The sequence below is a fragment of the Pipistrellus kuhlii genome, unplaced genomic scaffold, assembly GCF_014108245.1.
Source record: "Pipistrellus kuhlii isolate mPipKuh1 unplaced genomic scaffold, mPipKuh1.p scaffold_m20_p_2, whole genome shotgun sequence".
NCBI classification, from domain to species: Eukaryota; Metazoa; Chordata; class Mammalia; order Chiroptera; family Vespertilionidae; genus Pipistrellus; species Pipistrellus kuhlii.
The window spans coordinates 36,629,773-36,656,024 of NW_023425515.1; the positions used below are offsets into that span (position 1 = coordinate 36,629,773).

The window sequence follows — 26,252 nt, forward strand, 5'->3', positions numbered from 1 at the left end:
AACAAAGTAAAGCAATTACCACATTATCAGATATAAATAAGTATCAGTGATTATTCACCAAGGTCCAATCTAGTTTTAAAATTCTGAGAATATTCTCTACTATTGATAAAATTACCCTTTTTTAGGTAAAATAATCGTACTGAGGTTTAGAAAAAGAGAAACAGAGAATCCTAATCTTTCGGGGACACCCAATGACATTTTTATGCTTTATAGTGATCAGTGCTGGGGAGGGAAGGGAAAGGAAGGAGACTAGATGAAAACAAAGCTGCCTGGCTAGTGTAGCTCAGTGGCTGAGCATCGACCCATGAACCAGGCGGTTAGGGTTCAATTCCTGGTCAGGATACATGCCAGTAGAGGGCGTGCAGGATGAATTTTCTCATCATTGATGTTTCTATCTCCCCCCTCCCTTCCTCTCTGAAATCAGTAAAAATATATTTAAAAAAAACAACAAAAATCTATGCAGACGTGTTGGAAACCTGTAACTTTCTAAAGGACCTGGGATTATGGAATAAGTTAGTTTTACTATTTATAAAACATATTGTACTGGATAAAAACCACTGCTACTGCCCAACTGATATGGTTCAATGATTGATTATCTATTTATGAACCAGGTCATGGTTCGATTCCCAGATAAGGCATATGCCCAGGTTTTGGGCTTGATCCCGTGTGGGGCATGGAAGAGGCAGCTGATAAATGATTCTCTATCACTGATGTTTCTTTCTCCCTTCCTCTCTGAAATCAATAAAAAAATATATATATTTTTAAAAATCACTGCTGTATTGCAGTTTTCACCTATATATATCCTACCCATTGTTCTGCTGACATAAAGCCTCTCTGAAACAGGTCGGACTCATGCTTCTTGTATGTGTCTATAGGCAAGCAAAGTGAAATGAATCCTTCTCCCTACTTTGAGAAATCTTTCTTTGGAAAAAAGAACCCAAGGCTGCCCTCTCAGACTCTTGCTGGCCAGGATTAAGTTCCTAGGAAGGACAAAATTGAAGAGGACATTGACCCTCTCTCCAAATTGGAAGGGCAATGTGTCTTAAAATAATGAAGGTGCTTAAAATCCTCATGGACCTGGATTCACATAATAGCTTCTGGCCTCAGTGCTCAATAATACTGTCAAGTGAAATAAGACATATGTCTTATCTAAAAGGCAATACTTTTTTAAAAATCAATTAAGAGGAAAGAGGGCCATCAACTTGCATAGGAAATAATGAAAGCTCTAAAAGCTATGTATTTGTACCTTCTTGCATCATCTCAACAATGGATATTTACCAGAGGCATATAAACATGTCACTGAGAAGTTTTCTAAATCTACAAAGTATCTCTACCCCAATGCATAAATATTTTGAATAATACTCTGTAACTCTAATATGGAATATAGAATAAAAAAAAGTCCAGGAAGGTTATGCAAATAAAACTGGCCCTTAAACTTTAGTAGGCCTGGGAGAGGCCCTCAAAACATTAACAACTAGCCCTTGTGATTCTTTTTTTTCTTCTTTTTTTTAGAGTAAGGATTTTAAAATTATTTATATTTTTATTGATTTCAGAGAGGAAGGAAGAGGGAGAGAGAGAGATAGAAACATCAATGATGAGAGAGAATCATTGATTGGCTGTTTCCTGCATGCCTCTTATGGGGATCAAACCCACAACCTGGGCATGTGCCCTGGACCAGAATCAAACCTGGGATCCTTCATCGCAGGTTGGTGCTCTATCCACTGAGCCAAGCCAGCTAGGGCTCACTAGTGGTTCTTGATACACATGGGTAAAGGGACAAACCGCCAGGAACACTGTCAAGTACAACACTGCCAGATATACAAACTATCAATAAATACTTGACTCCAAAGAATATTAAGTGTACTGATTTCACATCTACTGATTCAAAATTGTCATTAACTAAAAACACTTCATAAATAACCAGACTTCAAGAATTGTGACCAATAGAATAAAAGCCATGTTTATGTTTACCTCCTTTCTGAAGTCTCCTTCTTTCTGTGGTCTTATGCTATCCAACCAATCAGCTTTTATACCATCAAAATAACTCTGGACCCTAGATTTCAGTGATTCATATTGCCAAATAGCAGCTGATCCAAATGCAAAGCCTGTAAACTAAAAAAATATATTACAAAATAAACTTAGAAGAGAAATAAATCTATACACAGTTCCAGGAACAATACTTCATTTTCATGGCTTTATACAAACCAATAGAAGGAACACCTGACACAGTGAAACCTATTAGGTGAAGATAACACTTGTTTCCCATGTTTTAACTTCATGGTACCCTCAGGCCTATGAACAGCTAGCAATTTTTTAAGAAAATTAAAAACATTAACTTAATATCACTTGAAATGTTATTTCAAATAAGAGGCCCATAAGTTTCTTTTCTGGGATTACATAAATGAACCAGAGTCTAACAGCAATTATTAAATCCATGCTCTCTCGTAATTATGTATGACCCGAAGATACCCAGATCCTTTTGACCCCTCCCCTCCACTTGTCTTTAAGGGAACCCAAATAGGACAAATGGTACTTTAACACTGCACCTGCAGCAAAGAACGTAACTCCTAATAACATGAGTTCTTACCCCAACAGTAAAAAAAAAAGGCTTTACAAGAGTCCTTATAGGATGGGGAGAAGGGTAAAAGACTGTTTCTTCTACAGGAGGAATCAAAGCACTTCTCTTGTACGCTTCACCACTTGTTCCTGTGTCTGATTTTCGAGGTTCAACTTTCCTGGGTGCTTTTCGGAATCCACATTTTTGCTGAATGAAAAAATTAAACCTATAGAGGAAAATAACAGATTAGAATCAGAACTGCATCTTCCAAACATCAAAACCTCTATGACCTCCCCACTTGGCCTGCATCATCACCACCTCAATTTATTCACACTCAATAGCCCAAAAGAAGCCAAAACCCCTACTCCCAGGTGGGATTTAAAGTCAAATCATTGAACTGTGGAGGGAACTTGTTTGGGCTGTTACTCTGTATCAATCAACAAAATAATTTTTATCCATCCTCCACACAGAGTTCGCAGTCCTGTAAAAAGCGGAATAACTCTAGGGGAATAGGGAAATGGAAAAAAAAATATGAAGAGGATGTACAAATAGCCAATTATAAAACTAGTCAGAAATGTAATGTACAACATAGGAAATATAGTCAATAACTACATATGGTGACAGATGGTTGACTTATTGTGGTGATTACTTTGAAAGGTATATAAATGTCTATCAACATGTTATATACCTGAAAACAATACTTATTGCATGTCAAATGTGATTTAAAATAAATGTTTAAAAAAGAGAAAGTAAAAATATAGGGAAATGGAGCAAAAATAAATTTTTAAAAAGCTGGAGTCCTGGCTGCTCTGGCTAGTTGGTTGGGCATCGTCCCATGAAGTGAAAGGTGGGCTCCAAACCCAGCAGAGGGGCGTGCAGGAAGCAGCCAATCAATGTTCTGCTCTTACATGGATGTTTTTCTCTCTTTCTAAAAATCAGACATATTTTTAGAGAGGGAGTAAGAAGAAACACCAATGATAAGAGCAATTCCTTTATCAGCTGCCTCCTACACACCCCATACTGGGGTTCAGACCCACAACCTGAACATGAAACCTAGACCAGAATTGAACCCGGGACCCTTCAGTCCACAGGCCAACACTCTATCCATAGAGGAAAACAGCTAGGGCAAAAGAAATAATAATTTAAAAAAAAAAATCAATATTTTTATTGCTTTCAGAGAAGAGAGAGGGAGAGATAGAAACATCAATGATGAGAGAAAACCATTGATCGGCTGCCTCCTGCATGCACCCTACCATGTACCGAGCCCACAACCTGGGCATGTGCCCCTGACCAGAATCGAACCCAGAACCCTTCAGTCCATAGGCCACTGCTCTATCCCTGAGCCAAACCAGCCAGGGCTACAAAGGGTCTTGTTGTTTGAGTCTCTTTAGCCTAACCTCCCAAAACATCTGACACACCCAGCCATAACGGGGAGAGCATCAGCCTGGGCCCTGCTGCAGGCTCCTGCAGGAGGCACCCAATTGGCGTGTTTCTCCCAAATCTGTATTTCTTTTTCCCTGTCTCCTACTCTCTCAAAAAAAATCAATGGGAAAAAAATCTCGGTTGAGGGGTAAAACCAAACCAAAACAAACCTGACACTACTGATGACACTTGCCAGCCCTTGCTGCTGTAAGACTGCACTCCCTGCTCTTCAATTTCCCTTTCCTGATGGCTTTCTCTCTTCTCCTCCTAATGACACATGCTTAAAGGCTCCAGCTGTTCCTTTATACACTCTCAGGCGGAATCCATCTACAGGTGGACTCCTTCAAACTCAGCCCACATAAATTTGTGAAGCATTTTGTTTCTTTTGTAAAACTCTAACTTCTTCCAGGTAGACAATGTTATACAAGGCGGCCCCACCAAGTTCAGCTGCATAATACATATATTAAGAGTCTATATATGGGAATTACAGTTTTTACTCAGACAACTTATTTTTCTCTTGTAATCTGTCTTTTGTCAGTTTAATTTACAGGATCACAGCCAATGAACCTAGAATTGGTAGAGGCAAAACTCCCTTTTCTTCCTTATACTACACATTAGAATTGCCTGGTAAGCTTTTAAAAATACAAGCATACCTCATTTTAATTGTATTTCACTTTACTGCACTTCAGATAGTGTGTTTATCAATTTAAGGCAAGACCAGCGAAATTATTACAACTAGCTTTTTTTTTTTACAACTCCGTTTTTTTAAAAATAAATCTTTATTGTTCATATTATTACAAATGTTCCTCATTTTTATCCCCTCCATTGCTCCCCTCCACCAGGTTCCCACCCCACCCTCTGTCCTTTCCCCACCCCTCATTGAGCTCATCCATAGGGGCACTTTATGTTCAGGCTCTTCCCGCACCTCCCACTCCCCTTTTCCCCGAGAATCGTCAGTTTGCTCCCCTTCCATACCTCTGATTCTACAATATTATATTCACCAGTTAATATTGCTCATCACATTTTTTAAAATTCCCTTGGTTTTTAGATTCACTTGTTGATAGTTACGTATTTGTCGTATTTGTTGTTCATAATTTTTATCTTTATTTTCTTCCTCTTCCTAAAGAACCTCCTTCAACAATTCATATAATTCTGGTTTGGTGGTGGTGAACTCCTTTAGCTTTTAAAAAAAATTTTTTTTTTTTTATTAGTGAAGCTCTTTATCTGGCCTTCGATTCTGAGTGATAGCTTTGCTGGGTAGATTATTTTGGGCTGTAGGTTCTTGCTGTTCATCACCTTGAATATTTCTTGCCATTCCCGTCTGGCCTGCATGGTTTCTGTCAAGAAATCAGCTGACAATCGTATGGGTGCTCCTTTGTAGGTAACTACCTGCTTTTCTCTTGCTGCTTTTATTATTCTCTCTTTGTCTTTTGCTCTTGGAATTTTATTATTATTTTTTAAATATATATTTTATTGATTTTTAACAGAGAGAACAGGAGATAGAGAGTTAGAAACGTCGATGAGAAACATCGACCAGCTGCCTCTTGCACACCCCCTACTGGGGATGTGCCTGCAACCAAGGTACATGCCCTTTACCGGAACTGATCCTGGGACCTTTCAGTCCGCAGACCGACGCTCTACCACTGAGCCAAACCGGCTTCGGCTGCTCTTGGAATTTTAAATATGATGTGTCTTGGTGTAGTCCTCTTTGGATTCCTTTTGTTTGGAGTTCTGTGCGCATCCTGGATTTGTAAGTCTAATTCTTTCACCAGGTGGGGGAAGTTTTCTGTCACTATTTCTTTCAATGTTTTTGGTATCTTGCTCTCTCTCTCTTCTTCTGGGACCCCCATAATTCTGATGTTGGTTCGCTTGAAGTTGTCCCAGAGGTTTCCTACATTATCTTCAACTTTCTGGATTCTCTTCTCTTCTTGCTTCTGCAGAGGAGCGTCTTCTGGCTCTTCATGTTCCAAATCTTTGGCTTGATTCTTACGATCTTCCATTCTGTTTTTAGGACTCTGTATAATATTTTTTTATTTCAATGTATTCTTTATTTCTAGTTGATCCCTTTTTATTTCTAGTTGATCCCTTTTCATATCCTCATAAGTCTCATTTATTTTATCAGCTTTTTCTAGGAAATTTGAAAAACCTTGTAAGCATGGTTTTGAACTCTATATCCAGTCACTTGTTGTCCTCCATTTCTTCCGTTTGTGATCCGTTTTCTAGTCTCAGCATTTTCGCTGCTTCCCTGAGTTGGAAGGGTGGCTTTGTGCGCTAAGGTGTCCTATATGGTTCAGTGGGTCAGCCTCCCAGTTACCTGAGGTGGACACTCTTGGTGCTCCCCTCTGTGGACTGTGTGTACAGCCTTGTTGTAGTTAAGTCTTGATTGTTGTCCTCCAAGCCAATTGGCTGTGAGGATCAGCTGTGTCTATGCCAGGAGACAGCCTTATTCGACTAGACTTGGAAAATTGCAAAAGCCTCTGTGATCAGCTTGGAGGGGGCTGAGTTTCAGGATGGAGTGTACAGCCTTGGATTTCCATTAGCCCTGCCCCATATGAGGTTCCTGAGTCTCAGTGTTCCTCAGTGTCCTTCGGTATTCGCTGCAAGCACCTCTGAGAGAAAGGTGCCCTCGAGTTTCGCCCACTACCAGACAGTATAGTCTCTCCCCCAATGAGCCCGGAACTGGGGTTCAGTGCAGTTGGAAGTGGGGTTGGAAGTGGGGTTCAGTGCAGTCCAGAGCTTTTGTCTCCTTCCCGCTAGGGCAATCCAGCGGCACAGTCAACAGTCCATCCTCTGCGTGCAATGTGCATGCCTCAGGGACTCTGCCTTTCGCCACTCCCCTGAGTTTCTGCCTTACAGCCTAGATTCCCTCTGTATGAGCCTGGATCCCCAGGGTTTCACCCAGAACTGGGGTTCAGTGCAGTCGGAACTGGGGTTCAGCACAGTCCAGAGCTTTTATCTCCTTCCCGCTAGGGAACGCCAACCAGGCAACTCAGCCTCCCCCTCCTCTCCGGCTCTGTCCTCTCCCCATGTGTGCACTGTGTCTCCGTACTTTAGGCTTTTAAAGATCCTCTGATTTTCCTTCCAATTTTTTTCTTTCCTTCTAGTTTTAGAATTTCCAGTCAGTCAACTTTCCTGTAGTTCTGGATAAAGTCCATTTTGTATTTTCTGAAATTGTTGTGCGAGGCTGCAGTTAGGCATATACCTATGCCGCCATCTTGGTTTCTCCTTCAACGTCCTTTTTTACGAGCCGCTTTATTTCAGTGGTCTGGAACCAAAATTGTAACAGCTCTGAGTCATACCATCCTTTTAATACACCAGAGCTCCACTTCTTACCAATTAAATAGTCTCTCCAGGGATAGGACTGGGGCATCAATATTTTTTAAGAGCTCCCAGGGGATTCTCATGTGCAGCAAGGGTTTCGATCCACCGCAGATATGGGAAAACTAATTTAGTGTACATACAAATCACCTGAGGATCTTGTGAAAGTCAGGTTCTAATTCTGTAGGGCTGCTATAGAATTTCTAAAGCAGCTCCTAAATTATGGGTTGACAAACTATGGCCTCAAGGGTGGATTAGGCCCACCAACTAAGAATGATTGTTACATTTTAAAAGAGTTAAGAAAAGTAAAAGAATATATGACAGTTGACCATGTGAGTGTCACTATTTTCATATAGCCTTTTGCAAAATAAGTTTACCAAGCCTGTCCTAGATGCCTCAACTGCTGGTTTGTGAAGCATTTAGAATAGCAAGGAACCAGAGCCTGACTCCCCACACTTCCAACAGTCTTTCTACTTAAATTAGAATGGTTATCTGCAGGTTATTACTATCGGACTAGAATTAACAAAAATTAGAATTTATAACAAAACAAAGAATTTCAATACAAAAATTTCTCTAGGACTGACAGTAGCAGCATTTTGGGCTGCCTGCCAGCATCCGTGCCCTCGTTCCCTCCCTAACAATACTTGGAATTTCCAGCCATTGGGGGTGAGGAGGCTCATGTAGCTCCTGACTGGCTTAAGCCAACCTACACTAAGTGATAGGAATTTTCAACTCTATTAAAATCTTACTGGTGTACACAGTCCATCATTGACTGGAATGGCAGAAGTAAACTTATTCTGCTGGATTTGAACCCAGAAATATATAGCCCCAAGAGTTGCTGGCAGCCATTTTACAAGGAGATAGCATGCTGAGAAAATAAAGCCAAATTCAGTTAACAGCCAAGCCATGCAGAAAAATGGAATCCTGTTGACAATCTGAAACATTGGGTCTCGCCTCTGGACTTGTTAATTGCATAAACCAATAAATTACCCTTGCTTAGGTGGTTACAATTGGGTTTCTGTTGGTACATGGATGCTTTTAGGTGTGGTATTTCATCCCATGTTTCATGGCAAGGTACATTCTCTGTCCTTATGGAGGTTTTTTTTTGTGTGTGTGTGTCTATGCTTTAATATATTTTTTATTGATTTTTTACAGAGAGGAAGAGAGAGGGATGGAGAGTTAGAAACATCAATGAGAGAGAATCATCGATCAGCTGCCTCTTGCACACCCCCTACTGGGGATGTGCCCACAACCCAGGTACATGCCCTTGACAGGAATCGAACCTGGGACCTTTCAGTCCACAGGCCGATGCTCTATCCACTGAGCCAAACCGGTTTTGGCGAGTTTTTGTTTTAAATATCTTAAAATATAAAACCAACCAGAAAAAGCATAATTTTCTCTAATTAAGAATGTCTGAGATATTTACAGGCTTGGGTTCTTTAGCTCTACCCATTCATGTGGCCATATAAGACGGAAAAATAAACGACAGTAAATGACTTGCCTGAAATAAGTTCTGAAAACAAGTGAAACAACACAACATAAAGAGAAGAGGGCTGAAACCGGTTTGGCTCAGTGGACAGGCCTGCGGACTAAAAGGTTCCAGGTTGATTCCAGTGGGGGGTGTGCAGGAGGCAGCTGATCGATGTTTCTAAATTTCTATCACTCTCCCTTCCTCTCTGTAAAAAATCAATAAAATATATTAAAAGAGAGAGAGAGAGAGAGAGAGAGAGAGAGAGAGAGAGAGAGAAGAGGGTCAGTAGTGTTATATTATATATCTTAGGACTGATATCCCAATCTAAAAATTTAAGGGGTAACTGCTACAATCATTTTTTTCTCTTTAAATAACTGACAAATAATGCAACTTCTTTCTAGCCTTAACCATTTTTCAGAAGTGCTGACAGAAGTTAGATAATGGTAAAGCTTCTGAAGCATCTGAGATTTTTCTCCTTTTTCTGTAAAGGGCCAAATGGCAAATAGTTCAGTCTTTGTTGTGAACAACTTAAATCTCTGTTGCATCTTGTTTTGTAAAAACTATTCTTGGCTGGTGGGCTGCCTTGAACCCACTGTAGTTTGCACAATTCTTGTATCACCACCTGCAGCGCTTGTAAAAAATGCAAATTCTCAGCCACACATCAGACTTTTTACATCAGAATTATGAAAAATGGGTCCAGAATTCTGCTTTTTAACTGTATTCCTGATTTCATTCTTCTGCATAGTACTAATTTCAGGAGCACAGGAAGTCACAGCGGACCTAATACATTATATGTGGTAATCCATCCTCCCTATTAACTTTAAATGCTTATTTCGAGGCAAGTAGGCATATACTCTATTTCAACTTTACCTATATTTTCCTATAATGCACATTTTTCTATACAACCAAATACATGTAATATTCAAACTCTGCATAGAAATGGCAAAAAAAATATTAGATACTAATCTTCAATATCATTTCTTCATTTGCTTTTCTCAAATGGCCTTCAATTTTCACTGAACACTCATTAATAATTTTTTTCTTTTTTCCTCCCGAACTGTATAGCTTTAACACTTAATACACCTGTTGCTTTCTAACAGCCATATTCATTTTCCTCCCCCATCAAACTTACGAGGAGTTTAAGATTAGTGCCTCATGCTCCATGTTAAATGCATCATGAAGGTACAACATATGTGAGATTTTCACCAATCCCTGCTCCGATTCACGTGGAGTACTTATTAGAAGTACAGGTGTTTCTACTCTTCTTCTCGTCCCTCCTTTTGAGTTGATAGGACAAGGGTGGGCCTAGGAAATGTGACATTCTACTCGACGAACGTTCCAGGTAATCCTTAAGATTAGGCAATGACTCCACTATATTGAAGCCCCAATTAGTTACCACTAGCTGGTCCCCAGTGTTGATAAACACTTCATGTTTTTTGCCTCCATCTATCAGGTGGATTCCAAGGCATCAACCTAACCAAGTCAGAAACTGGGAAAGTTGAAACTATAAAGAACAGAAACAACTTCTAGAGTCAAATACAAATTTTGGATAGTCAAGTGATTTCTATATTCTCAACTTAGAACTAAATTATTCTAACGCAAAAGCAGCAAATACTGATAAACCATACTCTTTACATAGCTTCTACTTGGGAAGACTCCAGTAGTTTTCCTTCCCAATCATCTGGAATCCCAAGTATTCCACTATCTCAGTTCTTCAACAGAAAAGCCTCTTATAAGACTATGCAAGAGGCAAAATGATGCTCTCCCGATTCCATCTTCCCTTACTTCTCTAGATGCTACAATATATAAAGTAATCTGTAGAACAATGGCTTTAAAAAGACGAAGGAAAATACTGTCTCCGTACTACCATCCTGCCAGCTATGTAACTGCTTCACTTAAAAAAGGAGAACACTGTCCCCTGCACCAAAAGGTCATGGGAGCACATACAGAAGGCAATTGACCAATGTTTCTCTCTCAAATCAATAAAAACATATCCTTGAGTGAGGTTTAAAAAAAAAAAGTCCACAAATGAGTGAAAAAGGTGAAGAGGTATAAGAGGCACAGACTTCCAATTACAAAACAAATTCCAAGGACAAACACAATACAGGACACAGAACATAATCAATCTATATATATATAAAGCCTAAGCAACCATTACGACCAAACAACTGGGACAAAACAACCAGTTGCTATGTCACACACTGACTACCAGGGGGCAGACGCTTAACACAGGAGCTGCCTCCTGGTGGTCAGTGGGCTCCCACAGCCAGGCTACCTCCCCATGGTAGGCCCCTCCCTGTGTCCCACAGGCCCCTTCCAGCAAGCCGGGGCTGGCAGTCGGCAGGCCCGGACTGGCAGCTGGCCCAGCCCTGATCAGGACTGGGTGAGACAGCCCCAACAGGCTCTGCTTGCCAGCCAGGCCTAGGGACCCCACCATGCAGAATTCATGCACCAGGCCTCTAGTATCTTAATAACTTTGTATGGTTACTAGACATATTGAAGACTCTTGGACACTTGAAAATATTATATATGTCAACTATACTTTAAAAAAAATGCTTGACGATTAGAAGGACCAAAATCTAAAAAAAAAAAAAAGGGGGGGGGGAACAAGGGGAGACGGGGTGGTGTCCAATGTCTTCCTCGCGGGATTATGAGGCCGTGGCGCCCGCAGCCCTGAGATTACTTCCCCTCCCGCCCTCCCGCCCTCCCGGCGGGAAAGGGGCGGCACGGCTCGCGGACGCGGATGCGGGGCCGGGTGTCGGCGAGAAGCGAGAACTGGGCGGAGGCGAGAGGAGGAGATGGAGAGACCAAGGGAGCGGGACGGAGGGAGGGATGCGCCGGAGCAGCCAGAGGGACGGCACGGCCTCGGCCCCCGAGGATGCGCGGCCGGAGCTACCGGCCCGGAGGGAGGCGCCGAGCGGCGGCCTTTACCTGCGTCCGAGCAGCCGCGGCCGGGCCAGCGCCGCGGGGAGCTCCGAGCAGCTGCGGGCGGCCCCCGGCGCAGCCCACGCCTCACCGCAGCACCAGCCTCTCTGCGCCCAGCCTCGCCACGCCATCTTCCCAACCTCTGCCCCACCATGGCCCGACCTTACCAACCCCTGCCCGGAACCACTTCCGGGGCGGAGGGGAAGAACCATAGAGCGCCGCCGGACAGCCGAGAGCGCCCCCGCGCGGCTGGGCGGAGGCGGGACAGGCCCGAGGAACCAGAGACCCGCCGCTGGCCGCTCTCACCCTGCACCGCCTTTGCAGGATGAAGCCCGGAGGAAAAAGAGGAGAGAAAACTAGCATTTGCTGAGGAATGCCATGTGCCGGGCACTTGCCCTAATTGATTGTTTTAATCCTCCCCAAATTCTTGAGGTTGGTATTATTACTATTTGCAGTGGCTCAGAGGTTCAAAGAGGAGTTAAGTTTTCTTAAATTACGATTTTCCGCCCCCTGCATTCTCACCATTTCATGTTATGACATACGTAAGGGAATGTGTCTCATATCTTTTTTTTTTATGGTGACAACTGAACTTAGTATTTGTAGTTAAAACTGTAACTTTTTCTGAGTAATGAATTTAAATAGAAAAGAATTGGAAATATAAAATGTACAAAGAAAATAAATAAAATATTACTAGTAATCCCACAATATACATATATGAGACATTGATAAATATATATGTACATCTGTAGTATATTTGAATGCACACTTATTTGTATATTATATACATATATGCCTATTTATAATAATATATGTGGATAACAATTAATATATTACACATGCATATATTACTACTACTAAATAATGTGTGTCTCATATATTTACTAAAAAGTCTAAGCCTGAATTGAAAATATGGATTCTAGGTAAAAATTCAAACCGCAGGATTCAGTTCTTGCTACTCCGTCAGTCAGCTTTATTTCCTGCCACTGGGTCACCCTCTCCGATCTCAGCTGCAGCCATACTGACTCATTTGCTCTTTCTAAAAGGCACATACGTCTTCCAAATTCACATAACATTGTCACTGTCTGAGACCCTTTTCCTGTCTCTCCCTTCTCAACCCACCTAACCAACTTGTCCTTCAGACCAACCCCAATCATCACCTCTTCCAGGAGAGACTATACGGGATGGAAAAGTTTTCCTTGATACTTAGGGTCCCTAGCAGGGTCTGAAAATCAGCTGACAATGACATAGTAACAGAAGAAAAGCACACAAATCTTATTGAATTTTTAGTGTACATGGGAGTCTTTATGAAATGAAACGAAATGAAATGCAATGAAAAGAAAAGAAAGCTTTTATATCTTTTAGACAAAGTGTGGTAGGCGGTTAGACAGACATGAGCAGATCAAGGACAATGGGCCAATTACAGGAGGTCACCAGGGTGGAAAGCCCCAGGTGCCTAGCAACAGACAGCCATGTGTTTGGTGACTTTTCCTCCCCTAGCGTATAGCTGGTCTCAGTGGTTTGGATTCCCTGACCTTTCCTCCCTAGAGATAACATCTCTGCTCAGTTGTATGTATTGTATTTCAGCTCCAGGCCCAGATAAGCAACAAAACCAGACATAGCTGACCTCAGAGTTAGCTGCAGTGAATAATGCCCCCTGCCCTGGTGCCAGACAACCAATCAGTGGAGACCACAACCCAGAAAGGACTCACCTGGAAAACTGCTGACTAGTCTATTGAGATCTTCCCCTGAGACCTTCCCTAAACTCCCACCCTGAAGGCCCTGAGGAAGGACCCTGAGTGCGCTCTCTCTCTCCTGGGAGCTCACCTGTGCTTTCCCTTTCCCCTCCCTGCCCCTGGCACCTCACCATTAGCTTCCTCACTCCCAAACTCCAAAGGTCCTTCCTTTGCCTCCATAACTTGTTTTCTAAGCCCATTTCTTCTAGGAATTTTTCTCCCTCTGTGACTCACCAAATAAATGCTCTCTTTCAGTTTGGGTCTTGGCTCTGAATTCTTTCCTGGCCAGAACCCAAGTACCGACAGGTTTGGTCTGACCCCACTGGTCAGACATCGGGTGCCTTCCAGCTGCCTACAACAAAAGAAACAATAACTTGTGAGTAACTGGCAAGACAGTGGGGTTTGGGCTAACAGAAGTCCACCTAGGGCTAGGAAGTCCTTATCTTCCTTAAGTTGGTGGATAAGACTTAGTTTAACAAGGTTTGCTTGCATATTAACCTGGTGCCAGGTCTCTGATCTCTTGGCTCCTAAGAGCCTGTCTTGCCCTAGGCGGTTTGGCTCAGTGGATAGAGTGCTGGCCTATGGACCAAAGGAGTTTGGGAGTGAGGAAGCTAATGGTGAGGTGCCAGGGGCAGGGAGGGGAAAGGGAAAGCATAGGTGAGCTCCCAGGAGAGAGAGCGCACTGGGTCCTCCATCCTCAGGGCCTTCAGGGTGGGAGTTTAGGGAAGGTCTCAGGGGAAGATCTCAATAGACTAGTCAGCAGTTTTCCAGGTGCGTCCTTTCTGGACTGTGGTCTCCACTGTTTGATTCCGGTTAAGGGCACGTACCTCAGTTGCAGGTTCCTCCCCAACCTGGGCCCTAGACCTGGGCCCTGGCTGGGGCACGTGCAGGAGGCAACCAATTGGTGTGTTTCTCTCACATTGATATTACCGTCTTTTCCTGTCTCAACTACTCTAAAAATCAATGGGAAAATATCCTCAGGTGAGGTTTAAAAAAAAAAAATAATAATAAGGTCTGTCTCCAGGAAAGGAGACATTTATTTCTTGTCTTTAGGCAGAAGAGTGGAAACATTTTCTCCATGTACTGCTTCTTAATTGCCTTTAGCCCAAAATAACTTTTATGTCAAAGAGGCATATGTTGTGGTGACATATTCTGGTTTCCCTTAAGACCCTTCCTAGACCTTCACTCTAATTTAGATGGCCTTTATTTGTGCTTTAATACAGCTCTGTACATATTAGTAAAATAGCACTGTATTCATTCCATAAGTACCTATTAAGCATCCCTACAATATGGCAGGCAATGTACCAATTCTGGAATGTATTTTATTTATTTATTTATTTATTTATTTATTTATTTATTTAAAAAATATATTTTACTGATTTTGTACAGAGCGAAAGGGAGAGAGAGAGAGAGAGAGAGAGTTAGAAAATCAATGAGAGAGTCATCGATCAGCTGCCTCTTGCACACCCCCCACTGGGGATATGCCCGCAACCAAGGTACATGCCCTTAACCGGAATCAAACCTGGGATCTTTCAGTCCCCAAGTCGACGCTCCATTGAGCCAAACCGGTCTCGGCTGGAATGTATTTTAGAAAACACTGTCTCTGGCTTCACAGAGATCCTACTCTATTGGGAGAAAAGGGACCAAGTAAATAAACAGGCAATTGCAAGACACTGGGGGGAAGTGCTACAATCAGAGAAGACGGCTCTGTGGGAGTTAGAGGAGGGAAAATAACACAGCGGAGAGACGGGGAATGGGAACCAGGAGAGAAGACTCCCCAGAGAAACTGAGGTAGGTCACCATGAGAAGTGAAAGGCCAAAATATTCTAGATATAAAGAGGAGCATTTGTGATGTCTTCCAGGGCATGACGTGGAGAAACTAAAATAAATTCACTTTGCTGTTGTCATAGGTATCAAGTCTGGGATTTGGATTTGATTCTCTTTGCAAACTAATAAGTTTGGGTGCTGAGGGAATCCAGAAGATTCTTGAGCCCGAGATATAAGCTTATTGCCCACAGCTCAACAAGCAGTATGAGCATTATGTTTCCATGGTTTCCCCTTGTTCTCTAAGTCCCACAGCAGCAATGCCACGGGCCAGATGAATGCTGAACATGAGGTAGATTTGAACCTCAACTGAACTTGGGGAATCTCCCATTTTAATAGTAAGTGGTAAGCAAGCAAACCATCTTGGAAGATACAGATGCTTTTCTCCAGAGCAAAGGGGCAGGTGTGTTGCAGGCGTCTTCAAACTACGGCCCGCGGGACACATGCGGCCCGCAGAGGAGTCTGATCCGGCCCGCCAGGTTTTTTGGGCAGTGAGCGCAGCCGAGGTGTTACAGTAGGAATTAGTAGTTCGTATAGTCCGGCCCTCCAGCTCTCTGAGGGACCGTGATCTGGCCCCCACTTTAAAAAGTTAGAGGACCCCTGGTATAGCCTTCTGTCTTAGTCTACTTGGGCTTCCATAGGAAGATACCATAGGCCAGTGGCTTCCATTACAGACATTTATTTCTCACAGTTCCGGAGGGTGGAAGCCTGAGGTCAAGGTGCCAGCATGGTCAAGTTCTGCTGTGAGCGCCTGGCTGTGTCCTCACTTGGCAAAGAGAGACAGCGAGCTCTCTCCTTCCAGGAGCGCTAATCCCACCCCGAGGGCCCCACCCTCATGGTCTCATCTACACCTGATTATCTTCCAAAGGCCCATCTCCAAATACCATCACATTGAGGACTAGGGCTTCAACATATAAATTTTAAAATTAAGTGGGACATGCCCGGTTGGCATGGCTCAGTGGTGAGCGTCAACCTAAGAACCTGGAGGTCTCAGTTTGATTCTGAGACAGGGCACATGCCTGGGTTGCAGGCTCAATCCCCTGAGTGGGGTGTGCAGGAGGCAGCCAATTCATGATTCTCTCTCATCATTGATGTTTCTATCTCTCTTTCCTCTCCCTTATTCTCCAAAATTAAAAAAATATATATTAGCCAAAACCAGTTTAGCTCAGAGGATAGAGCGTCGGCATGTAGACTGAAGGGTCCCAAGTTCAATTCCAGTCAAGGGCAGGTACCTTGGTTGCGGGCACATCTCCAGTAGAGGGTGTGCTGGAGGCAGCTGATCGATGTCTCTCTCTCATCGATGTTTCTACAATAGCTCTCTAGCTCTCTCCCTTCCTCTCTGTACAAAATCAATAAAATATATATTTATAAAAAATAAAACAAAGTGTTATGGATTGAATGATGTTCCCCTTTTAAAAAATATATATATATTTTTATTGATTTCAGAGAGAAAGGGAGAGAGAGAGAGAGAGACAAAAACATTAATGTTGAGAGAGAATCATGGATCAGCTGCCTCCTACCAGGGATCAAGCCCAAAACCTGGGCATGTGCCCTGAGTGGGAATTGAATCCGGGACCCTTCACTCCGCAGGCTGACGCTCTGTCCACTGAGCCAAACCAGCTAGGGCAAGTCCATAGCACTTTGTTTTTTGTTGTTGTTGTTGTTGTTTTTTTTAAAATATATTTTATTGATTTTGTACAGAGAGGAAGGGAGAGAGATAGAGTTAGAAACATCGATGAGAGAGAGTCATCGATCAGCCGCCTCTTGCACACCCCCTACTGGGGATATGCCCGCAAACAAGGTACATGCCCTTGACCAGAATCGAACCCGGGACCTTTCAGTCCCCAAGCCGACGCTCTATCCATTGAGCCAAACCGGTCTCGGCATGTTGTTGTTGTTTTTTAAAGTTCTTTTTTAAAAATATATATTTTATTGATTTTTTGCAGAGAGGAAGCGAGGGGAATAGAGAGTCAGAAACATCCATGAGAGAGAATCATCAATCAGCTGCCTCTTGCACACCCCTGCTGGGGATGTGCCTGCAACCAAGGTACATGCCCTTGACCAGAATCGAACCCGGGACCTTTCAGCCCGCTGCCGACGCTCTATTCACTGAGCCAAACCGGTTTCGGCATGTCCATAACACTTTGGAAGAAAAAAATACTGTTGTCCTACAGAGCAAAGGCACACTTGCTGCCTGTTATAAAAGATTTCGGTTCCCTGAACTCGGCATTCCTCTCCTATAATGCAACCCACTCCCGAGTGTGCAGGTGGCCTTCAGCCCTCTTGGAGTTGCCCCATGGGAATTGGAACTCAGGGACCCAACACAGAGATGCTGACACTCCAATAGCCAATGCTATTGCTCTGAGCAATAATTTGTCCTTCACCTCTGACTCAAAATTCTCGTTTTGTACCAGCATCCATAAAACTGTCAGGCTAACATGTTAGCTTTCAAGTAGGGTAAAATGTCAGAGCACTCACAGCTCTTAAGTGGACATTTGTCGACACAGTAAACTCCAAAGCTGTAGGTAACTTTTATGGGTTTCCATGAGCTACACTGATGACAACTGCCGGGAAGCAAGATTAAAAACTGCTCCAGAGAATGACAGTTTTACAATTTCTTTTATGGGTTTGTAGTTAAGGAAGATTATGTGAAGGTAGAAGAAAGCAAGGCTGGAATTGAATTACAGGATAGTTAACAAGCAAACATGCTCCTGGAGAGTGGTTATGCCTCCAAGGGGGTCTTAAAAAGATGATTACTCTGGCATTTCAAACGTGTATTAACCAAGATGCACAAGAACAATGAACAGGGTTTGCTTAAGGCAAAGACAAACATTTTACTAAAGAATTATTGGAGATTCATGAAAAGATGGCATCTGGCAGGACGGAGCTGAGAGAGAGGAAGTGGGTGAGGGTATGAAAGGAGTGTGTGTGGACTGGCGTGGGGTGCATGTGAGTGAGGGAGGGAAAGTTAAATCATGCAGGAGCAGTAGGAGCTTGACAAGGAGAGACTACCACCGCTACGGGCACTCCCTGGACAGCAGGACTCCAGCACGGAGCCCACGTCATCTTGAGTGGAGAACAGCCTTTCTTAGAAACCCATCAACACTTCAAACAAGGCAGGCCCTGCGACCCAGCACCCTCCCCAGCCATTATCCTGCTACTCCAGCTGCAGACCCGCGGACACTGGGATCTCCACCTCCAAAGACAGACCATTCTGCAGCTCAAGATACCCATGAAAACATACAGGATGTCAAAACAAGCCAGAGGAAAATCATTCGGGCAAAAAAAGAAAAAAAGAAAAGGGATCCCAAGTCAAATTTATAGAAACTATCCCTTTATTAATTTTTGGTGGGAGAATATGTTTGTGTATTTTCAGAAAAAAACTCCGAGACCATGTGGATTCCTGCAACAGAGAGGAATTGACAGAAGTGCTCCAGCCATGAAAATAGGAGAGAAACAGTCCAGAGATGGAAGACGCTGACAACGCCTTGCCATACTAGCAGTCAGCAGCTGGGCGTCCCTGAAGGATGCCCAGGACCAAACCAGAGAGGGTCGGACCTGCATCACCACCATTGGTCCACCAACCAGATCTGAAATATCATAGCTGATGTGTACACATAAGGAACTGTTTGACATTGAAATGGGGATTCAAAAGAACTGGTGGCCCAGAAAGGAACTCACTACAGACTGATTCATTTGCCTCTCAGCATAACCATATGGCTTGTCTCAGTTTCGGTTTTATAAGGGAATTACTTGTATCACATTATCTAATGCATCTAGGGGAAATAATGAGCAACATAAATTGATGAACAGAAACAGACCTGGAGACAGAGAAGACAGAGATGCATCGATCAGACTGTCAAACCTCAGAGGGAAGGCAGGGGAGGGTGGGGGAAAGGGGGAGAGATCAACCAAAAAACTTGTGTGCATGTGTATAAGCCTAAACAGTGATCATGGACAACGGGGCGGGGGGAGGGAGGGAGAGAAGGGGAGCCTACGCGGGGAGGGTTCTGGAATGGGAATGGGGGGATGAGGACAATTATGTGATACCATAATCAATAAAGAATTAAAAAAAAAAAGATTATATGCCTGAGGTATGCTGCCACCATGATCTATCCAGTTAGGAGTTTATGATCAAATCACTCTGTGAGGTTATTTTCTATAGAGCCCCTTTTTTTGTCCACACTGGAATTTTCATTTCAGAGTGAGAGCTTCTGTAGGTGCTGACAAGAATGTGGGGTGGCCGTAGGCTGATGGCTGAAGAGGAATGAAGCTGGAAATTGCTAAAGATGAGGAAGCTCAGAAAGTGAGAGTCCCGGATGTTGAGTGGGCTGTTACATTAACTTGGGGTTACTAGGATGATAGCAGAACCTGGAGTGGAATCCTGAGATGTCAATGAAAGAGAGGCAGTGAGCATGTGCTTGACAGTGCTGGAGAAATGCTAGAGATACAGGGCAGAGTGTCAAGAGAAGAGAAATACATGTCCAAGGACCGCGGTGGGCAAACTGCGGCTCGTGAGCCATATGAGGCTCTTTAGCCCCTTGAGTGTGGCTCTTCCACAAAATACCAGGGCCTGGGCAGGTCTATTTTGAAGAAGGGTCTTTAGAAGAAGTTTAAGTTTGAAAAATTTGGCTCTTAAAAGAGATTTCAATCGTTGTACTGTCGATATTTGGCTCTGTTGACTAATGAGTTTGCCGACCACAGCCCTAAGCAGTGCTGCCATGTGGACTCGGAGTGGGCACTCGGCCTTTCACCCATATGGGGCAGAGCCAAGTCTCTCTCAGGCTTCTTGCCCAGCCAGCACCTGCACGCTGCCCGCCCCCTCCAACCGGTAACTGTGGGAAGGACCCCAGCAGCAGGCAGAATAGCCAAAGAAGATCTCTGGTTGTACCATTTTGCATTCTCACCAGCAGTGTATGGGAGTTCCAGTACCTTGGGGGTTGTCAGGGTTTTGTTCTTAGCAACTATAATAGGTGTGTATTGGCATCTTTTTTTTATTGATTGGTTTGATAGAGAAGGGAGAGAGATAAACATTGATTTGTTATTCCACTTATTTACGCATTCATTGGGTGATTCCTGTATGTGCCCTGACAGGGGATCGAACCCGCAACTGTGGGGCATCAGGAGGATGCTCTAGCCCAGTGGTCAGCAAACTCATTAGTCAACAGAGCCAAATATCAACAGTAAACGATTGAAATTTCTTCTGAGAGCCGAAAACTGACTTCTGCACATGGACCAGTTTCAACAGTGCGTGCCCACACGAGGTAGTTTGTGGAAGAGCCACACTCAAGGGGCCAAAGAGCCACATGTGGCTCGCAAGCCGCAGTTTACCGACCACTGCTCAACCAACTGAGTTACCAGGCCAGGTGGTATCTTATTTGTGTTTCCTTAATACAATTTATTCTTTTTAAATAAACAAGATGTGTCTGGACACACGTGTCTGGACACACAATGTTTCAAAACTTGGCAATCCTTGGGAGGAAGTAGAGTCCTTGGTGGAGAACGGGCTGGATGGAAGCAGTTGCATGGCTGCCGGCTTTACCTGATAGGGAGAATAGAGATGTTTTTTTTATCCTAGATCTGCAGGGATCTGCACGACTTCCCTCTGGTCAGCAGAGGGCAGGAGAGGGCAGAAAATGAGCTGCCCAGTTTGGGGCTTATCAGGGATCCCCATTGATTGTATTTGGACACACGGTTATATTTACAGTTTTTGCTCAAATGCCATTCCCACTGAACCTACTTAGCTGACACCTTATGAGGCTTGACAAATTAACCTCGTGTCATGATTCAATGTCAAATCTTCACTGACCTTGTAACATCCTTCCAGGCCAAAGCATAACTAACCTAACCTCACTGAACTTCCGAAACTGAGCTACCTTTGTAGAATCCTTATTAACTCTACCCTCTAGTGACACTCTGAAGAGCTTGTGTTAGGGGAACTCATGAGCAGCTGAGCTAGAAGCTCCTGTTCTTTATCACCTCCAGCTCTGCAGGAGCCAAGAGACACCAAGGAAAGACTTAGGAGGATAGGTCTCCCACCCGTCAGTAAGCTATAAGCGCTCTCCCGTGGGCCCGGGATGGGAAACAGACAGTACTGCACAGATCCTCTGGGGCTGGGGCTGAGGGTGCCCCCGGAGTTGTACTCCGTCTGAGCTCCTGGCCCCCATCTGGCAGTGGAGCTGAGAGGTCCTAAGAAGGGTGGCAAACATCAGGAAGAGCTCCATCCTAGCCAGCTGGTCCCCTGGGCACACCCCATGCCCCAGAAGCAGAGGGAAATGTCAGAAGGTGGCAGCTGTCCCTGTCCTACCATACCCCCTACTCACCACCAGGACGCAGTGTTGTGCCCAGTACCAGCAGAGGATGGCAGACAGGCCTCACTGACCACGGAGCTTCCACCCTTGTCCAGGAAGTGACTGGGATGAACTGTTGGGGTGTCTCCCAATTCTCAGGATCATAGAGCACAGAGGCCAGGTTAGGCAAGATGACGGTGCCCTCCTCCGAGGAGCTGGTGTAGCCCAGGGGCCTCGGCTGGCCCAGCACCCAGCCCTGACACTGGGCTGCAGTGAGCTTAGTGAGCACCCCACGTGCTGGTGAGAGTTGCCCAGGGGCCAGGGAGCCTCATGGAAACTCCGCAGGCTGGTCCTCTCTGGGTTCTCTCCCGCCAGGATCACGTCAGTGACATGACTGAGCATCTACTCTTCTGGCTAACGCTAAGGGCCACCCACCTCTACCCTGAAAGCTCCCGATCTGGGCCAGAGATGGCCACTGCCTCCTATGGAGAAGCTGTAAGCTGTAGGCATGGCTGGAGGGGACCAAGTTCTGCACAAACACTGTGGGCAACAAACACTGCGTGTTTGTGTGTGTGTGTGTGTGTGTGTGAGAGAGAGAGAGAGAGAGAGAGAGAGAGAGAGAGAGAGAGAGAGAGAGAGAGAGAGAGAGAAATGAATGGCAGACAGACAAAGAGAAAGAAAGATTGAGTAATGAGAAGGAGAAGAGACAGAAAGCTTCACCTAGGACTGGGGAGAGGAGAGGTAAACCCTAACCCTCGCCCTCACTGTACCTCAAGGGAGAAGTGAGTGATTGAAAAGAGAATGTGACGGATTCGATGGGAGCCGAAAGGAGCCAAAGGCACTTCCTGTCTGGGATTTTTGCTCCTTATCACGTGGGCCCTGGGCTGACCAGGAGGCCAAAGTGGAACCAGCCAGGATGGGGTTGGTTATGGACCCGGGACCTGGGACACCCAGGGGTTCTGAGGAAGGCTCATTTAACAACCACCAGAGAATGAAATCAACCACCCCTGTGGGGGCCAGAGCACTAGCCACGGGATTCTAGGTTTTGACAAAGGAATCTTGAAATTAAAAACCAAACTAGCCCTAGCTGGGTGGTCAGTGGTTAGAGCATCGGCCCGCAGACTGAAGGGTCCAGGTTTGATTCCAGTCAAGGGCATGTTACATCGGTTGCAGGCGCATGCAGGAGGCAAGCAATTGATATGTCTCTCTCACACTGATGTCTCACTCTGTCTCTCCCTCTCTCTTCCACTCCCTCTAAAAATCAATGGAAAAATATATTTTTGGGTGAGGATTAACAAAACAGAACAAAAACAAACAAAAAAACACCAACAACTCAGCAGAGTTTGAAGCCTACATCCCAAATAGGAGTAAGTAAGGGATGCAGAAATTAGAATAATGTACTTTCTGAAGACATTTTTTTCTTTGTTTTAGTTGCATTACTGCAGCTTACAGGAGGGGTCTGGTCCCGGTCGTCCAGACCTACAGACTCCAGACCTGGTCCCTCTATGGTTTTATGCAGAGGGCTTGGGAGGCAGATTATTATGCTGAGTGGTTCAGAGATCATAATAATCCGGCCACTCAGTGTAAATAAAAAATATATAGTGACATATTTATGCATTTCAGTTCTCTATTATATGTTTTGAAACTTTGCTATTTTTTCTTATCACTTCATATTATTATTATTTTAATTTTAATTTAATTTTATTTTTTAAAATATATTTTATTGATTTTTTACAGAGAGGAAAGGAGAGAGATAGAGAGCTAGAAACATCAATGAGAGAGAAACATCAACCAGCTGCCTCCTGCACACTCCCCACTGGGGATGTGCCCACAACCAATGTACATGCCCTTGACCGGAATCGAACCTGCGACCCTTCAGTCCACAGACCGGCGCTCTATCCATTGAGCCAAACCGGTTTTGGCCATATTATTATTATTTTTAAACCATTTCTTAGTGATTTCTTCCTCAGTAATTCAACTATCCCTTTGTTCTTTTTTCTCTTTCACGGATGCCATGTTCTTTGGAAGCTTGTTTAGTCCAAGTTAGTAGCCTTTTAGGCTTCCTCCATGTGAATAGGAGTTCCTTTTTTGAATAATAAGAATTATATGTCACTGGTGGGGTGGGGGAGGACATCAGAAATTTAGAGATGCTTTGCTGGAGGCAAAGACCAACAAGTAGTTAGCATAATAAATGCAAGAGGTCTGTCAGAAGGCTGATGGACTTTGGGCTTTAGCAAGGGTTAAAACTATGCACAGATTGTTCTGTTGAGACAATGGTGGCTAAAGGCAATCTCCTAATCTTTTACTATTTACCAAACCGTACCTTTGATATGTCTGTTTGGTTTGCTAAAGGGAAAATGTGTATTCTAGTAAATAAAAAGCCACGGGTCCAGAGATTCAAGGAGACACTCCACTAGAGGGTGAGGCATCCACCTGGCTTTCCCCCATGCCCTCTAAATTTATATTTCTTATCTAGTATATCCATTTGCACATAGCCCCTTCTCCAGATTCTGAATCCTTGCCGCAAAATGTTGCAGCAATGCTTAGGTGGGGCATAGCCAAAAAAAAAAGATTGGGAACCACTGCTCTAAACAATAAGGAACTTTACAAATTATTTCCCGATGAGGATAGTCTTTTATAATCATAGCCCTCTGTCCCAAATGCCATAGATTGGGATGGATGGCTAGCCAATTGGTTGGGACCCACAGCAGGAAGGCAGAAGCTGTAGCAGGTGGCTCTGCTGGGCAGGAAGGCCAGGGAAGGGTGATTTCTGCAGATACTGGATTGGGCATGGGGCCACACCTGGGCCACTTCCCCTGGGCACAGAGTAGCTAAGCCCATGGGTGGAGGTCATACACTGGTGCTCACACCCACTGGGACTCACATGGATTCCTTCCTTCCAGTGTCCTTGGACTGAGAGCTTCATCTGCTCACCCCTTCGGGGACTTGAGGACAGAATTCATACCTGGAGGAGTATCTACAGGTGCAGTTGAAAGCTTAGTTGCCACAGGTTTCCAAGGGTGGGGAAGGGAAGGGACCAGGAGGAAGGTGGCTCCTGTCCCAGTAGAAGGCACCAAGTTTCAGGGCAGGAAGCAGGCAGTCAATCAAACCAGCCCACTGTGCAGGGAAAACATCTGGGACCTGTGCCTCCCGTCACCCCTTTGCTTCTGGTGCACTGCAGCCTGCCTTCCCTACAGCCCTCTCTGGCCACCCTCTTCTCCCTGAGCTCTGCTTTTATGACAGCGCTCTTGGGCAGCGTCATGAAGGCTGGCAAGTCCCAGGAGTCTTTTCCCAATGGGGGAAATCCATTTGGTCACACCAGTCACTCCCAGGCCTGCTCCTCTGCAGGGCCACAGGGCTCCGGTGTGGGACAGGTTGGGACACCTTCACTCCCAGAACAGCCTCCCCTCTGGCCCATGGACCTCGGACTGGCAGACATCCTGGTTGCATGGGGCAGCTCAGGGAGAGGCAGGGGACCACCACTGAAGGTGGCATGGTAGCCCCTCAAGATACACTACTCCATCTCAGCGTGATGGAGACTGGGTTCCTGCTCTCCTCTGCCCAGGCGCTAAGCACCGCCCCCAGAGGCCTCATCAGCCTTCCAGTCACCCACCACCCCCTCATCCCACTTGCACCCCAGCTCCAATCTCTGGTTAGTGTGGACTCTGCCCAGGGTCCCCGTGTTTGTCAGAAGTCAAGTTCTGCAGCCTCTGCTTTGGTTTCAGCTGTCCTGGGGACAGACTGCTGGGGTCTAGAGCCGCTTTCCATCTCACACTAGGGTGACCCTGGGTAAGTTACCTAGTCTCCCCTTGCCTCAGCTTCCTCATTTGTTCAATGGAGATCATGATTTTAGCCAACAGCCTCATACAGTTTTAGCAGGAGATACACAGTACACCCAAGCTGGGTAAACTGAGGATAGATTAGTAAAGAGAATGTTTACATGGACAGGAGTTAGGAAAAACGCAGGCATAAGAACTAGCCATGATGGAGTCTCCTTCATGCTGAAGTCTTAAAGACTCAGGAGACATTGTTTAATGGTTTTAATGTGGAAAACCCAACACCAACCTCTCCGTCAACACAGCTGCTGCTTTCCCGTTTCTACACCTTGGCGCATGCAGCTCCCTCCACTTGAAGTGCCTTCCCCGCTGCATCTCCACTCTAGTGGGAGACTTGCTTGCTCTGCTCCCAAATATATTGAACTTTGACAAATTTCCTCATTGAGAAGTGGAATAATTTCCTGATATCACATTCTGAAAGGGCTTTTAAAAAATTTATTATTTACTTGAGAGAGAGAAGCATTCATTTGTTGTTCCACTTACTTATGCATTTATTGATTATATTTATGCATTAATTGTCAGTGTCCGACACAGTAGCCACGGGACACGAAATGTGGAAGGAAAATTTTAACTTTAGAGTCAGCCTCTGTGTTTCCAAGACAGCAGTTTACAAAAAAGGCTGGGTTCAGGGGATGATCTCTGCTGATGGCCGGCAGAACCAGTACCAAGTAGTTTGAAAGCTTCTTGGCTGCATGCAATAAGCTCGATTGAGAAACACCATCATGATTGCCCTTTTGCATGGGTACTTAATTCTCAATGAGGTAAGCTGAATGAGTTGGCCAAAAAGGCAGTTATATTGTTTGAATTGCTGAGAACCCTTAACCAACTGTTCATTTGAAATGTATTTCACCGCAACCGCCCACCTCGCCCACGCAT

At 44.5% G+C, this 26,252-nt stretch overlaps 1 protein-coding gene across 2 annotated transcripts in view; it reads right to left on the reverse strand.

Annotated features, from left to right (window-relative positions):
• The window catches only part of PARL (presenilin associated rhomboid like), a 28,398-nt gene extending 16,526 nt beyond the window's left edge, over positions 1 to 11,872 (reverse strand). Inside the window, exons 1-3 of one of the 2 annotated variants that reach the window (XM_036443689.2) lie at positions 11,700 to 11,872; positions 2,588 to 2,783; positions 1,972 to 2,112 (exon numbers count right to left, since the gene is read on the reverse strand). In XM_036443689.2, the coding sequence (XP_036299582.1) occupies positions 1,972 to 2,112; positions 2,588 to 2,783; positions 11,700 to 11,824 (462 nt within the window). In that variant the 5' untranslated portion in view covers positions 11,825 to 11,872. The remainder of the gene's footprint in view (positions 1 to 1,971; positions 2,113 to 2,587; positions 2,784 to 11,699) is intronic. The other variant, XM_036443688.2, reaches the window with a different exon arrangement.
• Positions 11,873 to 26,252: the final 14,380 nt, after the last annotated feature.